The 27,290-nt window shown below is 50.6% G+C and overlaps 1 protein-coding gene across 1 annotated transcript in view; it reads left to right on the forward strand.

Annotated features, from left to right (window-relative positions):
• Positions 1–27,290, forward strand: part of LOC144143301 (lipase member K-like) — a 71,534-nt gene that overhangs the window by 11,247 nt on the left and 32,997 nt on the right. The window contains exon 4 of the mRNA XM_077675074.1: positions 6,532–6,627. Within this exon, the coding sequence (XP_077531200.1) occupies positions 6,532–6,627 (96 nt within the window). The remainder of the gene's footprint in view (positions 1–6,531; positions 6,628–27,290) is intronic.

Below are 27,290 nucleotides of genomic sequence, written 5' to 3' on the forward strand. Positions count from 1 at the left end.
GTCCAATTAGAGGTCGAATAGAACGCGTATCTGCCTGAAGCTTCGAGTTTAATTGAACCTGTAAGTGAAGGACTGAGCACGTTGGGTTCACGCAAATACGTCATTTCCTGTAGTGGGACGGACCGTACAGAATAAAGGGACACGCAGGGAGCATCGAGTTCGTAACGCGAGCAGAAAAAGCCTTGACAGTGCACGCGTATCCGCCTCCAAAGACCGGTTTGGCTCTCGGGAGGCCACAGTATCGGCCGCTCCAGAAGGCACCCAACATAGCGAATTTTTGCAGTCTGGCTGTTTCGTCGTTTACCTAGATACCATGCTTACCGGGACCCGGCTGCGCCTGCGCGCGCGGAAGGGCGAAGGGGAAGAGCGAGGCGGAAGAGCGCACCTCACCGTGACGAATGATGCACTGGCATGGCGAGGGCCGGCCCGCGGAACTAATCCGCATTCGTTTCGGCGGGGGTGGGGGGATTAGTTCCGCGGACGGCCTTCGCCATGCCCGTGCATTCGTTACGGTGGGGGAAGTTCTTCCTCGCCGTGCCTGCGCGCGCAGGCGCAGCGGGGCCTCGGTCATCACGGTAACCACGGAAAACACGGAGCATGCGGAGTGCTAGAACTCCCTATGAGCGGGTTTTGGCATTCCGTATGTTCCGTGCGTACCTTGTTGACCTGGACGTGGCTGGACGCTTGCGCATTCGTTCCGGTAGGGTGGATTAGTTGCGCGAGCCGGCCATCGCCATGCCGCGCATTCGTTACGGTCGGGTGCGTCCTCCTCGCCGCGCCTCCGCGCGCAGGCGCAGCCGGGTCCCGGCATTGATGGTTCGCACAAAGCGGACCGAACACACGGCATGCTCGAACTCTCTGATAGAGAGTTTTAGCCGTTCGTTCGTTCCGTCGCGTACGTAGCTAGCGTGTTGACCCGGACCTGTCTGGGCACTTGGGCATTCGTCACGGTAGGGGGATTAGTTCCGCCGGCCTGCCTTCGCCATGTCCGCTCCTCCTCGCCCTCCCTCCTCGCCCTTCCGCGCGCGCAGGCGCAGACCGGTCCCGGTAACAACGTAACGAACGGAACGGACGGACTGATCTCTAATAGAGAGTTTTAGCGTCGGAAAATGGATCACTCGGACGCACGTGTTCGCCGCTCCAGGATGAAATTACGTGATTACCGCAGCCGTTGCAATGTCGTACTATTGCGGATTAGTAGCAGCAGCATGATTGCGGGGCTGCCCTTAAGGGTATAAGTTAAGGGTATAAGGGTATCCGTGGGCCATTTTTATGCGCACCAAGGAGTTGCCCTCGGAAAGTTGCATTCGTTCAGATACGCTTCAGTGCCATCTATGCAGGATGTAACTTGGACCCGAAATCGAATACTTTCCGGGAATCGAGCCCCAAACTACTTTCCGGATCAGTGCCGCTCAGTCTGGGTGATTGTTTGAGCACCAAACGGCGACGCTGAAAACTTTGTTGGAAAGGGCATAACCACTTCATCATCAACATCCCCTGCATGCTTTAAAAAAAAGGAACCTTCGAGAATTTCTTCTGCTGTAATTAGGATCCTGTTCCATGTTCTTTCTTCTTCTGTGTTTTACCATAATGGTATCCCTAACGTTGTGTGTCATACGTACCTTCGCTTCCTTTGCCTTATTTACGAATTGATTGTACCACTTTTTTGTTGGATTGGGCTACCTTTGTGAGTGTATATAAACAAAATTCTTGTTTATTGTGTTTTATACTGCTTAGTGATTTTTGGGCCTTGTTGGTACCCAACAAAGTCCAACAAATCATTCGCCCCTTAAAGGGACGGACAAAGTCCGCCCCTTATAGGGACGGACAACCGATTTTGGTCGCGTATATGTTTTATAGCTCATATGAAAGCCAGCGTTTTATATAGGCCGGTAACCACACGCAATCTTTAAACAAACTGGTGGAAATAATTTTAATTTGGCAGCAAACTTTCTGAAATCGGAAGGGTGGCGGTTCGTAGTGTCGAAACTGGACACTACAATATGTGTCTCGGTCTAGTGACCTGCAAACCTAGCAGCTACTGCAACTGCTGAAACGTTTATTCACTTAACGAAAACCTTTTAACATAGCTTTAAATCGTATCTGTAATTTTAAACTTTATTTTGAAAGTTTTTAAGACACGCCGCCCGCCGTCAGTGGGTTGCTCTCAGTGTGGCTAACTGAGCCTCCATGCCCAGAATCAACGGCAGCGTTCAGTAAACAGACCCAGTAAAGGACTTTTGATGATTCAGCCTGAGTCAGGGGCGTTTGTTCTGCCAAAATATTTGATTTCAGTTTTCAAATACGCCAACGGCAGCTTAAAGGGACACTGAAGTGATTTGTTAACATTGTGGGATTACTAACGCAAATTGTAGTCCGGAGTCCATATAGGCCATATTTTGGCCACTCTGAGCGCGTTTACACGAATTTATTTAGTAGAAAAACCAATTCGAAAATGCTGTCCTCCTCTCTTCACCCTCGCCCATGTTCTGTGGCGTTTTCGTGTGACGTTAAGAGGAGACGAGCTGGCAAATGGCTGCGCTACTGCACGGCTAGCCGACCATCCAACAGTCAGTCGGCCCAGCGTTTAGTCCGCCGGCCACCCACGGGTCGTCGCAGTTCGCTCGCTCAGTTGAAACTAAGCCACACCACGTTTGTGAATGGAGGAATGTGGCTTTCTTTACTTTGTTAGTTTGTACAGTGTACCAAGCTCCGAGTCCGGGTCGCTCAACACAAGCGCGGCACAAGTGCACATGCGACGCTTCGCTGACTGGTACGCTAGTAGGAAAACCTAAGGCCACTTGAAGGCGGGAGAAGAGTCAGCGAAGTCAATATAGGTACTAAAGAAATAAAATCAACTGAAACTTTTACCATACAGCGCGAAAGTAGGTAGGGAGCAGGAAGCACTTTTTTGCGTTGGGTGAACAAGCACAGCGGTCAGCAGCACGACCACACATCTGCGAACGCTTTTCCGTCTAAGAAATGCAATTGCTAGACGTGATATATTGTGGAAGTTTGGGGGGCGCTTCCTATACGAGTGCTATACAACAAATAGTTACTTAAGGTACTTGAAATGGTAAAACTAGATAAAAGTGTTAACTTGTTGTACATTATATATACCTTATATACCAACCCCGGGAGCACTGGCTCGTGGCGGAGTTGTCTAAAGTGATGGTTTTGTTATTTTTAAACTCGTAAGTTCGAATCCCCGAGGGTACATCTTCTTTTCTTTTGTAAGTTGATTTTTTCGTTTGCGGCCGATGTTTTCTAAACTGAGTTCACCATTTTTGGGCCGTAACGTTCACTGCTCCACGAGCGAGTTCGCAGCGGTGCGAACACGCTTTTTACGATACAGGCATGAGTAAGGCAAGCTCCGAATATGTGGGAAAAGCGCATGACATTTGAGCGTCTGCGGTGACGCGGAGGGTGTTCATCCACTGCGTAGGCCTCGGATAGTGATTGCTACGATTCCAAGCCGTCCTGGGAGGCTTATCTTAGGCATTTTACAGCCGACGACATGGAAGAAGCCCTACGACGATTACTGAGATATCTAGAATGCCCATCCAATGATGCCGTAGGATGTCAAGCATGTTGTTTTACAGAACTGAAACCAAAACCTCTTTGAATGCTAACCTTGGATATCGTCCAATCAAGGTGCATGTCCTCCTGTCGTCGCAGCCTTTAGTTGGTGCGGCCGCCACAGACCGCGCATGGTAGTTTTTCTTCTTTCCCGCTTTATAAAATAATTACCCACTTATCAACCGGATAAACGACAAAAAGTTGTGGTAGTTTGAGCCAGCCTACGCAGTGCAAGCAAAACCGGGAGCTTGACAAATTCACTTCAGTGTCCCTTTAAAAAATTCCCCGCATTTCCCCGAGGGGAAGAATGTGAAAGTGCGAATGCACGAGTTGAATTTGCGCGGTTCGGTAATGTTCGCGAAAGAGAGATCACACACACACACAACTACAAAGAAAGAAAGATGCATTTATTCACAGACACCTATTTGTGTTGTCGTTTTACTTGATTGCTAGAGCGGATCTCAGCTTTGAAATTTTGTGTCAGTACTCCTTTAAGCAGGTGCATTAGCCCTTCTCACGCCCGATTCTTGGCCAATCCCCCACGTGGGTATGTGCCATGTCAGCGGCCAGGCAGCGCGCGCCCATCTCCCCCCGTTGCCAAGGAAGACGAGGAGATTCCTGGCCAATCCCCCACGTGGGTATGTGCCATGTCAGCGGCCAGGCTGCGCGCGCCCATCTCCACGTGCGCGGAAATCGCCGGTGGACGCAGGTTCAGGGTCGCTTAAGAAGTGCATTCGCCCTTAAAAAAGAAGGTCGCGCCCGGGGAGACTCGAACTTCCGACCTCCATAACATGAAGCCAGATTCTACCTATCGTCTGTCCCAACAGATTGCGCGTTCGTTCAAAATAGACTGTTGGATTTAAAAAACACATAAAGGAATAATACAGTCCGCGATTCACACTTTTTTTTTAGCTGCGGACAAGTTTTTAAATATCGTTTTTTATTTCGCATACAGAGAAAAGTATGTGGCCGCGCTACTGTATGTCATGGTTGCCAGCATCATTTTTGGGTGGGACACATACGGCTCGTAGATCTAAAAAATTCGATTTAAAAAGTTCTAGGGCGTTATCAGCAAAACCGTTTCTCGTTAACGGGCTTTAAGTGATGCCCTTTCAGTTGGGATAGACAATAGACGACAAAAATTGGTCGTCTGTCCCTTTATTCACTAACCACATGGAGCGATTTTGCAAGTGATTTGGGGAGCGACGCGACTAGCTACGAACTACTTTTCACGGCGGACCAAATCGGTCATCGAATCGCTCGGTTCTGGGTCGCCAGAAAAAGTCGCCCACCTCCAGGACGTGGCCTCAGCGACTAGCCAATAGAAGAGCAGTAAGGGGCGCCACTTCCGCCTCGGGGAGAGAACGAAGGGTAGAGGCGAGCGACGGCACAGTGCGTCCTAGAAAAGCACTACCCACTGTTTACTGAGATACGTTTATTTCCCGTTTTTGTGACAAACGTACACATAAAAAACCTCGCGGCCGTGTGTACTTGGATAATCGTATTGCGCTCTGTGCAGCAATTACTCGGATCACGTTTCGCTGTCGCTCGCGCGATCGCTCTCGTGTGGTTGCCTCAGCGAGCGATTGCGGATCCCAGTCGCATCGCACGACGCGTCGCTCGGAAAAATTGCGCCATGTGGTTACTGCCTTACAGTCTAATAACCGTGGGACCCTCGTCTTTACAATAATGTTTGTATTCCTTTAAAGGAGCCATGAAGAGAAAATGCAAGTTGGTTTTATTCGAAAGATTTCGTGTTTTATAGTGCCCCCAGCGCTTGTCCGGATACAAACGGTGCTTTATTCACTGAGAAATTAAACAATGTAGGCTAAAATTTTGATTTTCCCGCTCAATCGTGCGTTTTCGTGGTCCCAAATGACATCACAGGAACCGACCGCTAGGGAGGGACCATACGACCGCTCTGCAGCCTAGAGTACCTTCATTCACGCATCCGCCGTACAGGGTAGAGACACGTATACGCTGGCGCCGCCATTTTCGGTTGCTCGCTCGCCGCCGAAGCAAGTCATTGTGTCAAAACCGCGCTAAAATTATCGCCGCAACGCGGTTTACTGAAGAAGTTTGAATCATATTGTCTGTTTCGCGTTGCTAGGTCTCGTGGGAAACGAAAATAATAACGCGTTGAGCCCGTTGGCCCAATTGCGGCGGCACGGGACCGTTCAAAGGTTGTCTCCACCCTGTACAGCGGTGGTGGTTTGTTCCCGCGTTTCTTTACGTTCCGTAACCTAGATGGCGCCACCATACCGTGGCAAGCGTTTGGTTTGTTTTTGCCCGCATTTAAACCTGGCGTGTTTTTGTTCTGGGAGAAAATATTCGTTCCCTGAAACAGTGCTCGCTCGACAAATGGGGTCACGTAAGACACCGTTGCTTGCGTCAATCGGCCAGTGTCGTCTGAGACAACCCCAAGCCGCGTAGTGCTGTGCAGCTAAACCAAGCATGCTGTGCGCAGTACGAGCAGCAGAACGCATCAGTACTTCTATGTTTACATGTGCTTTCGTAACTTCCACTGTCTGTACCATCATTCTTATTGCTTTGTAAAGAATGTGCCCTAAATTTAAGCGCAAATCGCTCGTTCGTCTAGTTTGTAAGCTCTACCTAATTTGCGTCTGCTTCTGCCAGCCTCCGCCAATCGCAGAGCTTAGCTCATGTGACATCATAGGTTGTGTTGCGGGAAATGAGCTGGTGGGTCGCATGACCATTCGCGTTTTTCCTAATTATGTAGCTTATTTGAGCGAAGTTTACGTTAAAAGTGGTGTCAGTATGATTCTAACGAGACAATCTTTTGACTGAACCAAACTTGTGTTTTCTCTTCATGGCTCCTTTAAGTAATAAACTTGAACTTACAAATTGAAATTCAAAATTCAAGTTGTTCTCACACTAACATGCAGCGTCGCTAGAGTACCATTTGGAAAATCCCCGTTAATTACTGCGCAGGTGAAGGTGTTCGGAGCTCTGGCGCCGTTCAACAAACTGGCGCACATGGACGTGGCCGTCCTCGCAACGTTCGCTCCGTACACGCGGAAGTACCTGGTGAGCCATGCACTACGCCTGTTTAGCCCTTTGACGAAACAAATTCCTCGGGGCACTTAAATGTGATCACGTGCTTTGAAGGCGAAAGGCTGGTGATACTTGTAAAAACTTCTTTATTTTTCTTTACAACCTCTTTACATTTCTTTCATCGCTTTCATTTCTTTGCCCCTTGGCGCGAAGTACTTTAACCGGCTTCTTCTCGGGTACACCATGCATGCGTCTCTGTTTTCGCTTTCCGATTTCTTCCTGAGCACGAAGACGCGGGTTCGACTCCCAGCCGCGCCGGCCGCTTTTCTGATGGGGGCGGAAAGCAAAAACGCCTGGGTGTACCAGATTTCGGCGCTCGTTGAAGATACCCAGGTGGTCAAAATTAATCCGGAGCCCTCCACTACGGCGCGCCTCATCGCCTGCGTTGCGTCGGTGCGTTGAATCATCATGAATCATCGCGATGCGGGCTCCACTCAGAGCTCCGGATTTCTGTCTCATCACTCACGTGGGTATTTGGTAAAAAAAAAAAGAGACAGCAACAACGACGACAACTTTTGTTGTAGCGCTGCCAACGTATACGGAGATACCTTTTGCAGCGAACGCTAGGAAAAGATACGGATTTCACGCCTTTCTCTCTCAATCCGATTTTTGCCATTTGGCTGTCCTGGGGAGTCGCCATACGACATGTTTATTTTATTTTGTCTGTACGGTCTGTGGCGATGTCGATTATGTGAGAGGTATCCCGAGCCACCTCGGTCAACAAGGCTGTATTTTCGTGGTAGTGGAAAGCGCGAATTAACGCAGGCGACATGAGAAGAAAACGGAGACGACACGAAGCGTTACTATCATGTGAATGTTTATTTTGGAACAACAAGGCTTAATATATAGGTCCCTGAAAAACCATATTAATATCAGGGGGCCTTAAAAGTTAGCCTTATAATATGTATTGTCACTGGGAACACTAAAACACACACATCTATTAGCCACGAGCCGATAGATAGTGCCGTTATTCTGCTGAGAGGGACGCATAAAGAATGCTGATACAGGTCACGTAATTTATGAATTTCCGCTGTTTCTATAATTTCTCGGCGGGTCTGACGTCTGTGTCGGCCATAACCGGGCATTCTTCAAAACGCGGCTTGCACCCGCACCGGAGGCAATGTGAGCTCAAATGGCTCCCTGATAATGATCTTGTTTTAGAGTGGCCAATGCTAGCGTATATGAGCAATGTAGTTTTGAAATAAAAAAATGGCTCCAATTCACGCTGTGAAGGTGGTTGGAAAGCAAAGCTTTAAACGACACCCACAACAACTACCTATGCAACGTCACTTGAATTCACACACCTTGCTCTACAAAGAGTGAAACGAGAGATTCTGCCTGCCGTTACTTGGAATTCGCGAGGGCGGCGTCCCGAACGAAGCAGCAGTGTCCGTCCGCCACGACCGGGCTAGAGCGGCGGAAGCCGCCGCTGTCACCCGGCCACGGCCGCTCGATGGTGACCTTGTTTCCATCGAGCGGCCGCGGCCCGGCAGTGAGTCGGGAGAGAGAAACGGAGAGGAGCGCCTTTCGAAGGTGAGACAGCGGAACCTAGCCATCCTGATGTGCTAGCTTGGGGCTACATCACCTCGCGAGACAAGCGCAGACACCAAAACGATTCGGCATGTGAGCTGAGTGATTCACATTCATACCGATTTAAACTGCTTAGTTTAGTTAGTTTGAGAATTGCGAGAAAGCTCAGGGAACTTTTATAATCGCTATTTATCAGAACCAGTTGCTAATTTCGTCTTTTGCAATACCTCTTGGAACACAACGGAATTGGTAATCACCAATTCAGAAAACGGAGTTCCATTGGTGGCAAACAGTGCGCAAAAGGTAGCGTTCCTCGAGCGGCCAGATGTCTGTATGGGGTTTGTAAATTTTGTTTTCCCGTTCTGCAAACCAATCTTTAACATATGTTTGCCGTACGACCACTTAATTCCGTCGGGTGCGGGTTATCCTGGAGGTGCTGTCGAACACGTTAATCAAGTCGTGCGAGGACACTGCGCAATGGGATCGTAGCAGAACCAAAGCAGGCCCAAAACAACCGCCGCTGAAGCAGACGACAAAGTCGTACCGCCAACGCCACCGCCGGAGAGCAGGCACGCCCACGCGGGGAACGCTGGGCAAATTCGCGGCGCCATCTCTAGTGTGCTCCGTGAGTGAAACCCTCCGCCCCCCCCTCTCCTTCCCTCCGCCGCCGCCTCCGACGCGTTGAGAATTTGTTGTCCCGCACGCCACGAAAGAACCGCTGACTGGTAGAGCTAGAAAGCTTTGCTTTAAAAAAGAGCGAAGTTACCGCAGTTGTAGAGAATTGCGCTGCTACTTTGCAGAGCCTCGTTGAAAGCCCACCGGATCACACGTGCGTTTTTTATTTAATTAGTCTTAACGGCGGCGGCCATTTTCGTGACCGGACAACTACAGCAACAGCTCTGGCTTTTTGTAGAATGGGGTACTTAAGGCTCTCGGCCTAAAAGGGCAGACGCAGTCACCGCCACTGGGGCAGTTACTTTAAAGCGTTAAAACTTCATTCGCAATGTAGACAAGACAGGACTAAGGCATAGTGATGGATTTGTAGAAATACCCTTAGCCACGTAAAGCTTGCGATAAGTAGAAGTGATTTAAAAGCAGGGAAGTCAATTCCTGAACGTTACAAGTCAACACCCACTGAAAAATTCTATAAATATATGTTGAGGTATTAATAAATCCTTTGGTGTGAAATTTCACTAAACGGTATCGAACGAAGCGACTACTTTACAGAAGGAAAGAGGTGTCGACATTCCCGGTCTGCAGGCCTAGTGGTTCGGACTTAGATGATTTTTCGAATCGTAGTGTTACTGATTTAACCTCGCAAAGGAAAGAAGAAAATATCTTTGATATTACTTTTTCGCCATTGGTGGCCGTAATCTTTCAAAAAAAAAAAACCATTGATGACATTGCTGGCGTAAGGGCGATTGAGTAATCGCATCAACACCTTTCACCCGTTAAGAATGTCGTGACAAAATTTCTCTCAAACCCACAAATAGCTTTCAGAACACTCTACAAGTAATTTTTAAATGCCAAAATCAGTAATAAATCTGAGGCCTCAACTGTATTTGGGCTTTTATAGAAACACGTCATACCAAAGATACAAAAATATTTATATATACATATATAGATGTATAAAACGAAAATACACAAAAATAACAGTCGTAAGATCAAAATTTTATCAAAATACTGAAAGTTTATATCTGTATTAGGGTTGACTGATCACTGGGTAGGCAGCCTCCGTGGTAGGCAAAGATTAGTTAAAGAAGGATAAAACCTTTTTGACACCCTTAGGAGGGAGATGTCATACCCCTGTCACACGGAAGATCTAATTACACTTAGAGCAAATGTCATTCGCTCTAAATGTCATTAATTCGGCGCCACACGAGAATACCGAATGACATTGAGGCGAATGACATTGAGCGGCTAACTCAGGTCCCAGACCTCACTTAGCGGACAAATGAGTAGCCTCGACAGCAGTAGCGTGTCCATAGACAGGATTATTCAGTAATAAACCAAAGAATACTGTTTCTAAAAACTGTCGGTAAGCTTACATTTTCCTCTTCGCGTTGTTGTTAGTACACACAAGTACTAACAAAAAAAGAAAATCTCGTCCCCCGTGAGCGCGCTACCCTAATACGGATTTTTTGAGGATTGTCTCGGCTTGTGATGTCTACTGATGTCACCTAAGCGGTGACTTTCTTATTTTTATTGAAAAAATAATCCTTTGTTATGTCTAAAAAATAATATGTGTGAAAACATTCTGGATGGGCTTCAAAATTTCATTTTGCGGTTTTGTGAGCTCGCTAATCGTCACAGCTATCACAATCAAACGACATTTGTTCCGCCGTGTACACCCGCACGGCCAAGCCGAATGTCATTTACAGCCAATGTCATTCAGTTTGAATGACATTAGATTTGCCGTGTGACAGGGGTATCAGAACATACCACTTAAGCCTCTATTATATTTTACAAATGGACCTTTAAAGTTTAGTATCTATAGTACCGGTATTTTGAAACATAAGCTCAGTCCAACCCGCGGGCCACAAAAAGAACTGCGCAAGAACGGTGGTTTGGGCTAGTTGGTGCATACAAACGGAAATTCAAAACAGCGCAAAAAGACGAAAAGACAAAAATAACGGCAACATATAGGCTAGTCGTTCTACGTCCCTCTTTTGTTTCGATTAAAGCTGCCAGGAAGACAAAATGGAGCTTTGTAAATTCGACAGAACGAGCCTTCGGTAACTAACTCGGCTCCATTCCAGCCCCGAAAGACCTTCTTTAAACGGAAAAGCGCGATAAATATTCAAACCCTTCCACATTTCGGGGGCCTTTGGGGCTCGCGCTGTCGGCGTCTCATGTCGTCGTCGTAACCTTCATCTTTTCAGTCACAGTACTAAAACACCGTGACACTCGTTTACGCCTCACCCGCAACGCGTACTGAAAAAATTAGCAGTGGCTTAGCTCGGCTACTCCAGGATATACGTAGCATGAGCTGAGGTTCAGCTGGTTATTCTTGGCTTTCCTGGTTGTCAAGGATTAGCTTGATTATCATGCTTACTGCTGCTTCAATGACAGACACACGGTATACGCAACATGTGAGCATGTATATTTGTCAAGCGGCTCCGGCGCAGCGTCGCCCCAGAGCTAAGCTGGTTCCACAGGCGCACGCCAGTGTTGCTGCGACGCACGAGCCATCGGTTGCACACCCGGCCACACCTCGCATGATCATCGAGTGGACCGGGCCGCCACGTGCGGAACGGAGGCCGGCGCAGACGCTGGGCGCGTGGGGTGTGTGAGACACGCCGGGCAGCGATCAACGTTCTGTGCGCAGTGTGAGGTCACTGCTCCACGCGCATGCGCAGAACAGCCCTCCAGGAGCCACGCGAAACTGCTCATCCTCGGGCAGTGTAGCTCACGCTACAAAAAAAAAAAAAAACACGAAAAAAAACACGGGACACTCGTTCACGCATCGTGCTAGAGAGTTTCGTGCTTCAAAGACACGAGACTTTTCAGCACAGCTGTATACCTCTACCTCCCAATGGTTTCATCTCAGTCGGCAAAAACGCCAAGGTGCCATGAATACGCTACACTGCATGTTTCACCCATCCCCAGGTTTCACGTTATCGGAGATGACCCGGAATGTTTTTCGCTACCCAGTGACGTAATTTGGGCATAAGTAACGCAATAGATGCCAGCAAAAAATAACATCGTTATCAGTGCGTTAGCTGCATGTTAGCCTTTACGCGATACATCAAAACAAGTCTAGAGGCCCCACTGCAATCACGCAGCCATGTTCGGCGGTGGATTAGGTCGGCAGCAACCAAGATTCGCCGCAGTCATAGAAAAATCCCAGGAAAATCGCTGGGATTCGCCAGGGCTTTATATGTTTTCTTTATTATCTCAATTATTCGTGGGAATTTTGCGATAACGTTGGTGTAATTGTTATCAGGACGAAGCTGTCTTTAAAATTCACCAAACACTCATTTTGTTATTACGGCTCCTTGAAGCACACAGCGGTGCCGATTTCTCCCTTGTTAGTGCTCGGCGAGGAAGGAGAACGCGGACGTGGGGAAGAATTGCTCGGAAGTCTTATAGCATAGCTGACGCATTAGGCACAGCTGTATCCGCCAACCACTGCACGCCATCATGCTCGGACAGACGTCATCGCGTACCGATTGGCAGTTGTCCGAGAGGCAACCGGGTGTGTACGAATTGAATACAACGTCACATGGTCCCGGTACACGGAAGTCTAGGCGAAAACGAGACAGCAAACTCCGCGCCGCGTGAGCTCACAAACCTCGTAGGAGGTAAGAGCGTGTCACGCACCTTCACAGCAACAACAGCTTCTCCTATAGCGACAAGACAAGCGGGAGCATGACTCCCAGCACCACACAAAGAAGTCACTGGAAAATGTGTTCAACTCCTCAGGATAATCTAAACCAACACCGTCTTCTGGAAATTCGAGGATTCTGATTTTAAAATATCGCACTGTAAAAAACGGCACCCGGACTTACACTGATGCTTTGCGAAGAATTAGTGGCGTCGTTCCCCGCAACATGGCCATTCTTTCGTCTGTTGGGGAAAGCAGCCCGCCAACACTCAGAATAAAGTCGACATGCATAGGAGGGCATGCCCAGGCAGGAGCCATTGCCACTGGCACCCACGGCTTTTGAATCTACCTCTCGTTGTGCTCGCATTTACGGCCCTTACAGCCCCTTCCCTTGTTTCCCTTTCGTCAAGTTTGATTGATTAATTGGTTGACTGACTGACTGAGTGAGTGAGTGAGAGAGTGAGAGAGAGAGGGAGTGTGTGTGTGTGTGTGTGGAGGGGGGGTTCGTGGGTGGGAGGGTGTGTGTGTGTGTGTGTGGGCGTATGGGCGTCTTCAGGTGCGAGTGCATCGACGTCGTATGTGATCGAGGCTGGACGCACCACAGCAAGAACCGGAGCAGGGCACAGCGGCCTTGTGTGTGTTGTTTTATTGATGGTCACAAGAAAATTACCCAGCCGACAGATGCCTCTCCGGTTGAGGGCACCTCAGTCAAGACTGAGTCAAGGAGACGGATATATGAAAGAAAATTCCCCGCATTTCCCCGAGGGGAAGAATGTGAAAGTGCGAATGCAGGAGTTGAATTTGCGCGGTTCGGTAATGTTCGCGAAAGAGAGATCACACACACACACAACTACAAAGAAAGAAAGATGCATTTTTTCACAGACACCTATTTGTGTTGTCGTTGTACTTGATTGCTAGAGCGGATCTCAGCTTTGAAATTCCGTGTCAGTACTCCTTTAAGCAGGTGCATTAGCCCTTCTCACGCCCGATTCCTGGCCAATCCCCCACGTGGGTATGTGCCATGTCAGCGGCCAGGCAGCGCGCGCCCATCTCCCCCCGTTGCCAAGGAAGACGAGGAGATTCCTGGAATCCCCCACGTGGGTATGTGCCATGTCAGCGGCCAGGCTGCGCGCGCCCCTCTCCACGTGCGCGGACATCGCCGGTGGACGCAGGTTCAGGGTCGCTTAAGAAGTGCATTCGCACTTAAAAGGAGGAAAATCGAGAAGAAAAATGGTGGAGCAATGTATGCTGCACAAACCTGACAGCATTAGTAGTACCACAGGCGGTCCGAGAGTACCGTGCCGTTTTAAGAAACTTCAGTAGAGCACCGAATGCGCTTCCGCGAAGCCAATAGACTGGCGTTATAGCGTAGCATCGAGCGATATATGTCACCTTTGAACAGGCACGCACAGTCGCATTGCTGTCGGAGGCGCGGGTGGCTAGCTGGCCTCGTGCTGGGACAGGAAGACTCCGGCAATACTGTCGCTCCAGGAGCCCTTCAAGGGCGCGGAACCACTGGGTGTACCGTAAGCCGGGATCGGGCGTCTGGGGCCCACCGCTACAGTTTTGCGGGAAGGAGGAAGTACATGAACGAGGAAGTTCACCCCGCTCTGCCATACCTTCTCTTTGTGGCGCCTGGATCCTGGCTACTTCTTCCACCCCCCCAAACCCCATCCTCAATTAAAAACAAAAAATTACATTATCTTCCCGCAGGGGAACCCTGAGTAGTATGCGAATCAGCGAAGGGGTCGATTCAAGTGCCCCTTAATTTTCAGTTCGTCGTTTCCGTTAGGTTGATGTACGTAGCTACCGTTATATTTAACATGGGAACCGCCAAACTTTTCACTTACCGGAACTACGAAATGGGAATTGCGTTGACCCCATGGCTGCTTCGCATACTACTCAGGGTTATCCTACGGGAAGATGGTGTATTTTATTGGAGGGGAGGGGGTGTTAGAGTGGAGATGCATTAAATAGAGAGAGAGAGAGAGCGAGCGAAAGAGAGAGAGATAGACAGACAGAGAGAGAGAGAGAGAGAGAGAGAGAGATGTTGTACGTAGTCTCTCATCATCATCATGTTCAACGTAGGTGACGTCGAGCTGTGGTTGGCGTTTCGCTTGGATTATGACCGCCTTATGGTCTGTGAAATGTAAAGTCAAGGGCTGTTGTAGTGGATGAACCCTAAAGTTGCTGAAGATGAGGTCGATGCGCGTTCCCCGGATGGTTGTGGGCTGCTTGTAATCACGGCCTACCGAGACTCGCCGACGCATGCCGCCGCCGACGACGATGAAACGTCGAAGGCGTGTGAAGCGTGCTGGTCTCATGCCGGCCCGGGAAGACACCGGCAACACTGCCGCTGCAGGAGCCCTTAGAGAGTAAGACCCCACCGGGCGTTCAGCAAGCCGAGCATGCACAGTGGGGGTGTGGACGCCGCACGGCGGAGGGAGGGACATAGCCCCGACCATGAGATGCTTCGCATCTAAAAGACTGCCGCATGTCTGCTCCTATCTTTGCAAATGTCGACGCAATACGATAGTCGTCTGGCGCCCATGGCAAGTAAAGGCCTCCATTGTCTTTCCCGCTCACCTCTCATGCTGTTCCTCTCCCGTCTCGTTCATTCCAAGATAACACGCTTGAGGTTTGCTCTAATCAATTTAAATTTACTGCGTTCCACTGCTCCCAGTCGGGTGCCGCGATGCCAGCGCTGACGTACGGCGGAGACGCGCGTAAACCAAGGCACCCGTCTACAACGTTTATAGAACCACATTGCCGCACTCCACGGGCGTTCCAAGCTGAACACCGAACCTTTCGTTGCTGTTGCCGTTCAATTTTTTAGGATTCCGCCAGGTTGCGCGGGCAACAGGAGGTGATCGTTTTCTGCAGTTGTAGTATTTTATTTGCTATCGCAAAAAGCAAGCATCCTAAATTTTTAAATAAAGGAACACTGAAAATATCCCTCATGTATTGATTTTCGGCCGTATATTTGCATAATGTCTTGTATTTGTTCAGCAATGTTGGCAAGCATGAACACTGACACCAGACTTAGATGGTTAGATTTGGCTGTGAGTATAGAAGACTGAAATTTGAAACAGCGCAGAAAGACGGGACAAGGAAACGACGACACAAGACGCTGACGACACAAGACGACACAAGACACACAGCGCCTTGTGTCGTCGTTTCCTTGTCCTGTCTTTTTGCGCTGTTTCGAATTTCAGTATGCACCGCCAACTAGCCCAAACCACCCTTCTAACGCAGTATATAAGACTATTGCGCAGATAATGTTTCCCTTTGGCTGGGTGGCTGAATCAAGTGACAGACGGACAGACAGACATACAGACAGAGAGACCAAAATTTTCCCTTTGAAGCAGCCCAAGAAAGACTACTGTCTTTAAAAGATGGCCGCGAGTCTACTCACTCCGCTGGCATTCCGTCAAAAGACGATGAACCCGTGCCGCCTGGGCCACGTAAGCACCCCTCTTCTCTTTCCCGACCACCTCGCACGCTTTTCGCCTGCGTACCGCTACTCCAGGATAAGCATGGTGGAGGCTAGCTCAACCCAAGGAAATTTCCTTGCTCCATCTCCGGGAACCATCCCACTGGAGGACACCACCCAAGAAATACAAGATTTAGTCGTGCACAAGCACAATCCCACGGCGTTGCAGGCGAACCGCATCGGCAAGACGAGGTCGGTGGTGATCGCCTTCGAGGGACACAAAGTGCCCAACTACGTCCGGTATGGGAACCTGCTAATTGAGTGCACCCTGCACAGGAAGCAGATTGACGTGTGCTACGCATGCGGCCGAGTGGGGCACAGGATGGACGTGTGCCCAAATCCTCAAGACAAGATTTGCCGGGGCTGCGCTGTCGCCAACCCCGGAGAAGACCACAAGTGCGTACCCAAGTGTGGCCTGTGCGGGGGGAAACATCTCACCGCCGACAAGGCTTGCAAGGCAAGATTCAAAACGCCTTACGTCGTCCGTTGACGGCGCTGGGAACGGCGCCGGGCGGGAGAAGACAACGAGGACAAAAAGCAAGGCAAAATAGGTCCTACAGGGCGACCCAAACGTAGCGCCTCTTCGCAACGGGGCCGGTCGCAGACGCTGGTCCGCAGCAGCAACGGCTGCGGCCGCCAGAGCCGCTCTCGATCGAAGTCACGATCCGGGGGCGGCGGCGGCGGCGGCAACCGCCGCCGGGAAACGGCGGGTCGAGGTTCGAGCGGAAGATCCAGGTCCCGGACCAAGTCCCGGACCAAGTCCCGTTCGATATCCAGGGCCGGTTCGAGACCCCGGGCCGGATCAAGACTCCGGGCCGAGTCTAACGGACGACGAGGGACAACCACCGAGAAAAAGGTGGACTGGACCGGCAGGTGTTCTGTCTCTCGGGTTAGCGAAATCGAATTGCCGCCCCTCACCCCCTCCCAACCCCTTAACATAATGATAGCAATGAAGTAAAAGAGCTCAAGAAAATCATAGAGCGACAGAACGCTCAGATACAAGAGCAGAACGCCCAAATTAGGGCCTTAATGAGCAAAATCAATGCGCTAGCTAGCGGCAGCTCAGCAAACCCGAGACCCCAAGGCGATAACAACACGGTGGAGAACGCCGGAGGAATGCGCAAGGTGCCGCGGAGGGACCCCCCGTCGCACCGCTTAGGGCGGGATGCGGGGGCGGCACGGCTGGCGCAACAGGCGCCGAGTAACCAAGAAGCAATGGACTCCGAAGAAAGCACCGTCAGCCGCGAGACGGCGACAGCGGCGGCACAGATTCCAAAGGGAGGAGAGCTTACAGCGATCCTAACGGCCATCACCCAAATCAACGAGAAACTGAGCGCGATAGACGCCAGATTCGAGGCCCTCGAAGGCCAAGTGCGGACGCTGACGATCAAACTCGAACGGCTAGCGACCAAAGTAGCAACCCTTACCGCAAGGAACAGCTTCGCGTCCCTGAAGAAAGAACGGGCGGAAAAAAATCAAGGCATCGATCGCGTGTAGGCGCGGCCGCATAGAAACATCCGAATAAGGTGAAGCAGGGACCAACTAAGAAAAAGAGGACCAACGGGGGGGACGTTACAGTAATTTATCAATGGAACTGCCGGGTGATCCGCAGCAAGGAGGCGAGACTGTTACTCCACATTGACGGGCTCGAACACAAGCCCGATGTAATAGCACTACAAGAAACGAACAGCAAGCCCAGACTCCCGGGATACGTGACGTACACGGACCCGACGGAGGAACGGACAGCGGTGCTCGTCCGCAGCAACGTGGCGGCTCCTCAACACGTCACGGCGCAGGGCGGATGCGAGCACACGCTTGGTCGAGATTCACGCAAAAACAATTGGCAACACGGGAAGTCTATACGTCATGAGCGCGTACTGCAGCCCGTCACAGAGGCAGTACGACTTTGATCGAGTAGTGAGCCAGGCGAAAAGGTTGGCGGGGAGCAGGCCGCTCCTAATGATCGGCGACTTCAACGCCCCTCACATAACGTGGGGATATAAGTACCAATCGAAGAGGGGCAAAGCTCTAGCCAACACCATGGAGGACCATGAGATGGCCCTGTTAAACGATTAAAATGGTTGCAGCGCAAAAACGACGACGGACGAGTGAGGAACAAACGGGACGAGCGCTAACCGTTTGTTCCAATTGGGCAACAGTGCCAATAGGGACACAACTCCGGATTTGTCGTGGATATCGGGGGCACTGAACGTGGCCCGGAGAAACGAAGACGTGGACCTGGGCTCCGACCACAGCGTAATGGGCATTACTATCAAGGGACCCGAATACCGCGCCAAGCTGGGGACGGCACGCGTAACGGACTGAGACAAGATGCGGAAATACACGCACGAAATCGAAGAGGCTTCGGAGAACGATGAAAAAGCCGACAGAAAGCAAACGTACGCCGAATGGGTGAGGGATCAGAAAAGAAACTTTTATTAGGAACACTGCTCCTGGGTGTCTTCAATCCAAGAGCTTACGGACCCAGGCGGCATCAACGCCCTACGCCCAAGGAGGTCCTCCGAGCGGTAGCTCGACAGGGAGCAATTCCGAAGCTTGCGTAAAGGGTAAATCATTGCGGTAAATAATGGGTATTGGAGACACCAGCCTACTGTGTGGTGTAGGGTGCCTGAGACTAGAAGTAGCGGGTGTGCTAGGTTTGGTAGGTGCTTACTTAAAGAGACACTGGCATGACTTCGTCGACGTCTTATTTATAGCTATAACGTCTACAGTGCAATTTATGTAAATCACAATATGACAATTTAGGGGAAGTTTACCTGTGATCGGCGGAAGAGGGGATAACACCATGCACCGCTCGTGCACGTTAAGCACAAACTACAGTAACGATGTCACACTGGTTTTCAATGTGATTTCATGGTATCTCAGCCTTCGACATTTCGATTTTCCCACTTTTAGGGATAGATATACACCTTCTGCCTGTTTACGCACATGTACAGCCGCCCAAGCGCCGTATGATGGGGCGATACGACAAACTCGGCGAGAGTAGCCGCATGCGCATAAGCAAGGGCCGCTGCGGTCGTCGTCTGCTTGGTTGTTCCAAGAGCAGGCAGCCACCCCTAATTTTTTTATTCGCTTATCGCACTGCTTTCCAACCTGCCCTTAACGGTGGGGAGAGGGCATAGAGTTTCTTACAATATACACTAGAGAGGAATCTGGCGCTAGCGTCTATGCGGCTTTCATCAAGGCCGTCTGTGTCGTCATGGGCCGCCATTATACATCGCGCTCGCCTTAGTTTCATCATTGGCTTGGATTGAAACGTTTTAGTAACCGCAAATTTAAACAAAGTACCACAAAAACGCGAAGAATAGTGTGCAATTATGTAAGTGGAAAATAAAAATAGGCTGTTTTAAAAGTAAGGAAAAAGGAAGTAAAGCGTATTTTTGCCAAAACGGTTGTGCCTGCTATTCCGCAGGCCAAGGCTGTAGTTACGAACAATGTTAATATTTGGGTGGAAACCAATTAGAGACTCTGATTTTTATAATTCACCATTATTTCAAATAAGAAGTTGTTTGAAGAGTTTGGAAAGTTTTTTGGGCGTGCCTATGGAAACGTTGCCTTCGTGGTGAACCGGTGCACCGACCGCCAGCTAGGGGAACACGAGTAAATGCAGAGCATTGGGGCCTCAGTACTGGTTGAAGGCAGTGTTGCTTCCATCGCTTCTTCCGTGATGCTGGAGTAGCAGACACGAGTAAACGTGGGAGCGAGCGTCAACCAAGGAAGGAAGGAGCATCGCAGTGACTGAAGCACGAGCGACCGCTAGCCGCTTTATATTTGCAGCGCGCGCAGTAGAGGGAGAGCAGTACGGGGGGGAGAGCGCGCATGCGCAAGCAGCGCGCGCCCTTCCACGCCCCACCGCGCTGCTATCACGCACCTGTTACGCCGAGACCGCGACGGAGCGAACGGGATGACTACGACGCATGCGCGCGCCAGCTGCTGTTGAGAGAGAGGAGGGGAGGAGGAGAGGCGCACCTGCTGCGGACGCGGAGCTGTGGACGCCGTCCGACGCAGGAAGAGGCGAGGCTAAGAAATGCTCTGCATTTAAAAGGTCCTCGAGAAGTTCACGCAAGAAATAACGACGACGGCGCACACACCTTTCGTGGACGCCAGGCTGGCTCACATGTGGGTTGCCCGGCACTCGCTAACGCGAAGGTGGAAGCGCCAACGTCCCAACAAGAAGCTGGTCAAACGTGTCGCGGTCAAACAAACATATCGCCGAGTACGCGGCCAAGCTATGCCGAGAGAACTGGCTGAGCACTTGCGACGGCTTGCAGGGTAAGCTATCGGTACGGAAGACGTGGTGCTTACTCAGGCACCTAATCGACCCGCTGAGCAGCAAGACCGCAACAAACCGCAACCTCACCAAGATCCTCAACACGTACAAGGGAGACGGCCGCAGGCTACTGGAAGACCTGAAGGCAAAATACCTCAAGACCGAGCGAGGCCAGTACCCGACGCCCGAGAGGTACGGAGGCCCTAAACGAAGAGATGGACAGACCGTTCACCATGACGTAACTCTGGTCGGCCATTGACGACAGCAACAAAAAGAGTGCCCCCGGCAGGGACGCGATCACGAACAAGTTGCTTGGAAACATGAGCGAAGCGGCGGCCCGCGGCCTCCTGGGGCACATCAACGAAACCTGGCAGAGCTCGCGGCTGCCGAAAGAATGGAAAGAGGCAGAGGTTCGATTCATCCCAAAACCCGGCAAAGCGCTGACGATTGACAACATGCGGCCCATCTCCCTTACGTCGTGCGTGGGGAAGGTGATGGAACGTATGGTCCTTCACAGACTTCAGAAACACTTGGAAGAAACAAACCAAATACCCGAGACTATGTATGGGTTCAGACAACACTTGGGCACCCAGGACGTCCTGATCCAACTGCAAGAACTCGTCGTGAAGAAGGCGACGGGGAACGCGGCGCGGGGGATACTCGCCCTAGACCTAACAGGGGCCTTCGACAAGGTGTCTCACGCGAGCGTGCTCAAAAATATAAACAAAACGGGATGCGATCGGAAGACCTTCGGCTACATCAAGGACTTTTTAATGAGAAGAACCGCGACCACCAGGATAGGGGAAGAGAAATCGGAACCTGTCGAGCTCGGTGAGAGAGGCGGCCCTCCTGCCCCTGCCCAGTCTACTGAAACAAATCTAAGGCGTTGACCACGCGCTGTACGCCGACGATATTACGGTGTGGACGAACCGAGCCTGGTCCGATGCTTGGGCGGAGGAAGCCTTGCAGAGGGCGGCAACTACCCTACACCAATATGCAAAAACCTGCAGGCTGAGAGCGCTCCCCAGAAATCGGAGATGCTCATGGTTCAGCCGGGACGACCCAAGAAGGAACTGCCGCCGAACGTGACCATCACCATTGACGGCACATCCCTTAAACGGACGCAACAGATCAGAACCCTGGGTCTGCTGCCGCAAAGCGACGGACGAGCGTCCACGGCTGTCACGAAGATCAAGAACCCGAAGGGTCTCTAAACGTAACAGAGGCCTGAAGGAAGATGACGCAATGCGCCTAGTGCGGGCATTCGTCGTGTCGAGGGTGACATACTCTGCCCCGTACCTCCAGCTAACGAAGGCAAACAGAGACACCCTGCACACGATGCTGCGTAAAGCAACCAAGCAGGCAATGGGCCTGCCGATCTACTCGTCCACGCAGAAACTGCTGGACATGGGGGCCCACAACACGGTGAGGAGCTGATCGAGGCTCACCTGTCCAACCAAAGGGTACGGCTAAGCCAAACGGAGCACGGCCGGGTCGTCCTGCGGAAAATAGGATGGCAGATAGAACCACTGTCAACCAAGGTAGCCCTTCCCGAGCAGTGAAAGAGGCCATTTAAACCAAGCCACTCCCCAGGAACGTGCAACCGGGGAAGAACGAAGGGAGGCGGACCGCGCGAGCCAAGGCCCTGGCTCGACAGCTGGAGGAGAACCCTAGGGTACTCTACGCGGACGCCTCGCTCAGAAAACACGACGACCGAGCAACGGCGGTAGCCACGTCCATCGACAAGCTGATCGTCAGTGCGTCGCTGAGGACGACAGGGCCAGCCGTTGCGGAAGAAGCAGCCGTGGCACTCGCACTAGTGCAACCGAGCGTGGACACCGTGGCCACAGATTCGAAGTCAGCCTACGGAAGCTTCCGAAGGGGAGTGATCTCTAGCGCGGCGCGAGCCATTCTCTCCAAGCACAAACCTCCGGGACGAGCCATCGAGCTCATGTGGGTACCAGCTTACTCGAAGGTGGAAGGAAACGCCCTTGCCGACCACCACGCGCGAGAACTGTCCATCCGGGCCGATGACGAGCCGGATGAGCTACCGTATCCCGTGACGAGCTTTAAAGACTTTACTCAGATGTACAGAAACGCGAGGTGCAAACTTCGCGAACCGCACCCAGAGTTAACCAGGCAACAGCAAGCGATCCTGCGGCGCAAGCAGGCGGGATCGCTAGCGCATCCCGTTCTGTTACACCGAATGTACCCGGCGCAGCACGACACACCTTGCCCTTTCTGCAGAACAGAAAGAGGCACTCTGGCACGCATCATAGCCGAGTGCAAAGACCTCAAGAACCCCCCACCTCCCTTTCCCCCCCACACCCTCAATCCCCAACCCCCCGAGCGATGGGAGACCTTGTTGTCCAGCCCCGCCCTGCCAACTCAGCTCGCAGTGATGGCCAGGGGCCAGGAGTTGCTGGAGACATATGGGTCCCGTGAATAGGAAACCACCCCGTCTGGTGCCTGCGCGCACCATCGAATTTTCGAGCTCTGTTAAGTTGATTCTCTACCTTTCTCTCGTTACTGTGAGACTTCTTGGAGTTCCCCCACGAGGCACGAGTAACGGGCGCAAGCGCCTTTAGGTGCGGAGTACCTTATAACCGCACAATGTCCGTCCGCGTCCATGTGCATAGCATTTACAATCGCAAAAAATAACAGGCACTGGCAGGATTCGAGTTTGTTTCTGGTAGTCCAGACAGAGTTAGTGTCAGTCGTCTTACCCATTGGGCTACGACCGTGAGTTAGTGCCCGAGAGTCAAACGGCTTACTCCCTCGCCTGTAACGGTGCGAAGTACCTTAGGACCTCCCAATGTCCGTCCGCGTCCATCCGTGCGCACACCACCATCAAGCGAAAATCAAGCGAAATTTGTACTGAGCCGTGAGTTGCAGTTTCGTTAGTGAATAATCAAGGTGGAACTCACGGCTCAAATCGAATGACGGTCGGGGCACAATTCGGATGTCACTCTGGGCGCAACTTGGATGTCATTTCGAGTCTCCGTACTCCGCACTCTCGCCATCATACACGTAGTAGAGATGCTGCCATTTTTTGTATTTTGGGTCCAAACATTGCTCCCAACGAGTAAGCTTTTATGTAAGCATGGTGTCGAGTAATGGTGAAAGGAGGAGCCACTGTAGAATACTGATTATTGTAGCGTGGCTCACGTTGTCATAGGCCTTTTGGACGTCCATAGCAAGGATCGTGCGATTTTGGTTCGACCTGCCACCTAAGAGCACCATAGATGAGAGGTGGTCTAGGCCGTCTTCTGTGCCCAGGTGCGTGCGAAACCCAATCTGAGCCGGGTGGTACCATCCGTATCGTTCTAGCCACCATGTAAGGCGCGTGGCTAGCATCCGTTCAAGGAGCTTACAGACGGTCGATGTTAGTGCGATTGGGCGAAGATTACGCAGATGGTCAGGAGGCTTCCCAGGTTTTGGTATTGGCACTACTTCGGCGTGCTTCAAGACACCGGAACGTCACCAGAGGTCCAGATAGCGTTCAGCCAGTCGAGTAGCCACTGTAGACTTGGACCGTCGATGTTCTTGAAAGCTTCGTAAGTCACACCGTCTGGGCCTGGTGCTGTGCGTAACTTCGCCTTGTCTATTGCCGCCAGAAACTCAGCCATAGCGAATGGTGCCTGAATCCCGTCAAGGTCTTCCTGACTGGGAGGCGAACCAGCCTCTGGGGGCAGAGTAGATGAGCAGGCAAATGGTGGTGGAGCTTGGTCGTACTTTGGGGAAAGCTCCTTGGCCACTTGAGGAGCAAACTGGGACCGTCCAGACGCGAGGCACGCATTGGCAGCCGGTTTTTGGGGGCATCCACCGAGCTCCATACGGCGAAAAGTACGCCAGATAGACGCAGTGGTAGAGGATGGCCCTAGTGAGGCACACCAGTCCAGCCACCGTTGCCGAGATATAAACTTCTCATGGCGGCGAGCTGAAGCCGTAAGACGGTGCAACGAGGTGCGCAATTCTGGATTTGAAGGATCTCTATTGGCTGCCAGTTCCACTCGGCGGCGAGCAGCCCACAAATTTAAGAGATGTAGGTCTGGTGTTGGCGTATTTTCTTCTACCCAGGAAGTCCGCGTGACATCCCGGAGAGCCGCACGTATCACATAGAGGGGATCAGATGGGTCTTCGTGAACTGAGGTGTTCAGAGCTCTCCAAAACAAGTCCCAGTCTGTGACACAGCAGCGGCGGCGGTGCGGACTTTTTAGAGCGGGAGCCAAGCCGATGCGGATGGGATAATGATCACTGCTCCAGCAGTCCGGCTCCCGATTCCAACACACAGGCTGCGCTCCAAGCCACCAAGAAAGGTCAGGGGAGTACGAAGGGCTGCGTGGGTGGTCACGTGGACGAGGTGGAGTGTCGACCGGGTAAGGAGCACAAAGTGCGCATCGGTGAACGTGTCCAACAGCAGACCTCCTCGTGCGCTTGAGTAGGGTATCCTCAAGTCGGATGCGGCGAAATCTCCACCTACCAGCACTGCGCACCCCGGGTGCGCGTGAAGGAGATTTTCAATCCAACTAAGACGCAACACGGGGGAGCGTCCGCTGTGCGGGCGCACGTAATATGACACCAGTATGATGTCAGTTTGAGGGAGGCGCACTAACACAGCCACCACTTCCTGCAATTCACTGCACCACGGTTCTAATTTCAGCTGAGCCTGGGGGTATTATTATTATTGTTGTTTATTAAACACATCTGAATTTATTTTCTTTGAATACTTCTGCATCGTCTATACAGTGCTGCTACAATGACTATCAAGCAAAAATATCCACAACTGACCGACCAACGTAAAATCAAATGAAACCCAACCAAATATTCACTGTGCATCACAGATGCTGGAGAGCAGTGGAAAAAAGTCAATGACTTTACGACTGTGCCTTCTACGCGAGGCAACGGCGGCACCCACTGTTCTAAACCTTTTTCACCTATCAGTGCAAAAGAGCAGTGCACATCTAAACAAATAAAAAAACGAAAAAAAATTGGAAAAGAAACACATACTTACAGCACATTTATATACAAGCCTTCTAACCGCGAATATACTACGAGACGTGCACATTAAATGCTGACAACTGAATCCATACACGATGAATATTGGCAAAGCAAGTCAGTAATTCAATAAAGATCTTTTGAAGAAAGAGGTTATGCTATACATGCGCATGTAAATTGAACTATGTGTGTAATAATAATAATTTATTATTAGAGTACGTGCGTTCACAACAGATAATTTTTAAAAATTTTGTTCTGAGTATTTCTGGTTGTATGGTGCGTCAGTATACTAGTAAAAGTGCAGTGGTATCATACGGAAGAATTCATATTTTGTAATATACACCCGCACTGCTGATATGTCTGCTGACAAATTGTGGAAGGGTGAGTAATTATGCGATCGGTGCAAGCCGCTTAAGGAACCATGGTTTCATAAGAAATCTGAACTGGTTAGCGTAAATAGGTTTTTGTCATACTGTCCACCCGGATACAAAAGGCAAAGCCAATATACCGTCGATGCTTTGATTGATACCCCAGGCATTGAATATTTGAGCGGGGAAATTAGCTTGCCAAACGCTTCACACGAACGTTTTTCCACTATATATAAGCCGAAAACAGGCAACGTCGAAATCACTATATTTTCATAGTTGAGGGCATTCATAAGGCAAAAAATACCGCCTAATTAGTGACCAGCGCCAACGGGATTTCGACTGAATATCGTCTGATCCTCAGCCATTTTGCCTCCTTCACATAAGCCTACAAATAAGCCTTCCAATGTAGCCGTCCGGGGCTCAGCAGAAGTCTTCAGGTGCCCCTTGACTGGATGAGTCGTGCTCCCCCATTTGTACATAAGGGGGAGCCATCGTTTCCCTTGAAACCCCTGTTCCGACGCCCCTGGCCTGAAGTATTCTTCGGTATGAGCACTCCATGGCACATTAGTTATCAACATTATGGCTTGTTTTTGTGCGATAAAAACTCGATTTTTATTATGTTGTGCCGTTGTTACCCAAACCGTGTGGCAATAAGTAATCACCGGTAAAATATACGAATTATAATCTAGCAGTTTAACTTTGGTGGGGAGGGTTAACCTATGTTTACATAACAAGCCGTTTAGTCTGGTCATTTTTGATCTAACATTATTAACATCTATGTCCCAATTAAGCGTCTCAGGGAATACAACACCAAGACGTTTAACACTGGACACTATGTCAAGTCTGTCTTTACGAAAAAAATATTAAATATCACCATTTACTACCTTGTTCTTTGTTCTGTATATTACAGCTTTTGTTTTATTCGTATCAGCTTTAAGGCGGTTTCTATTGCACCAGTGACGCAAATAATCCAAAAATTGGTTTCCACACTGTGATAACTCTGCTGTTGTGCTTCCTATGGCAAGCATTGTGATATCACCAGCGTAAGCTACTAAATGAACAGGAAGATGGTTATGAAAAATGACATTTAAATATACCAAAAACAAAAGCGGCCCTAAAATACTGCCCTGTGGTACACCAGACAAGATTGACTCAACATCAGACATTGCTTAAAGGGACACTGAAGTGAATTTGTCAAGCTCCCGCTTTTGCTTGCACTGCGTAGACTGGCTCAAATTAGCACACTTTTCATCGTTTATCCGGTTGACAAATCGGTAATTATTTTACAAAGCGCGAAAGAAGAAAAACTACCATGCGCGGTTTGCGGCGGCCGCACCAACTAAGGCTGTGACGTTGAGAGGAGGGGCGCCGTGATTGGACGATGCCCAAGGTTAGCAATCACAGAAGTTTCGGTTTCGGTTCTGTAAAACATAACTAATGGCTTTGTTGGATGGGCATTCTCAATATCTCAGTAATCATCGTACCGCGCTTCTGCCATGTTGTCGGCTGTAAAATGCACAAGATAAGCCTCCCAGGACGGCTTGTAGTCGTAGCATTCACTAGCCGAGACCTACGCAGTGCATGAACGCCCTCCGCGTACCCGCAGACGCCCAATTGTCATGCGCTTTT

The sequence above is a fragment of the Haemaphysalis longicornis genome, unplaced genomic scaffold, assembly GCF_048455015.1.
Source record: "Haemaphysalis longicornis isolate Haplotype H1 unplaced genomic scaffold, Haemaphysalis longicornis Haplotype H1 scaffold_6, whole genome shotgun sequence".
Classification (NCBI taxonomy): Eukaryota; Metazoa; Arthropoda; class Arachnida; order Ixodida; family Ixodidae; genus Haemaphysalis; species Haemaphysalis longicornis.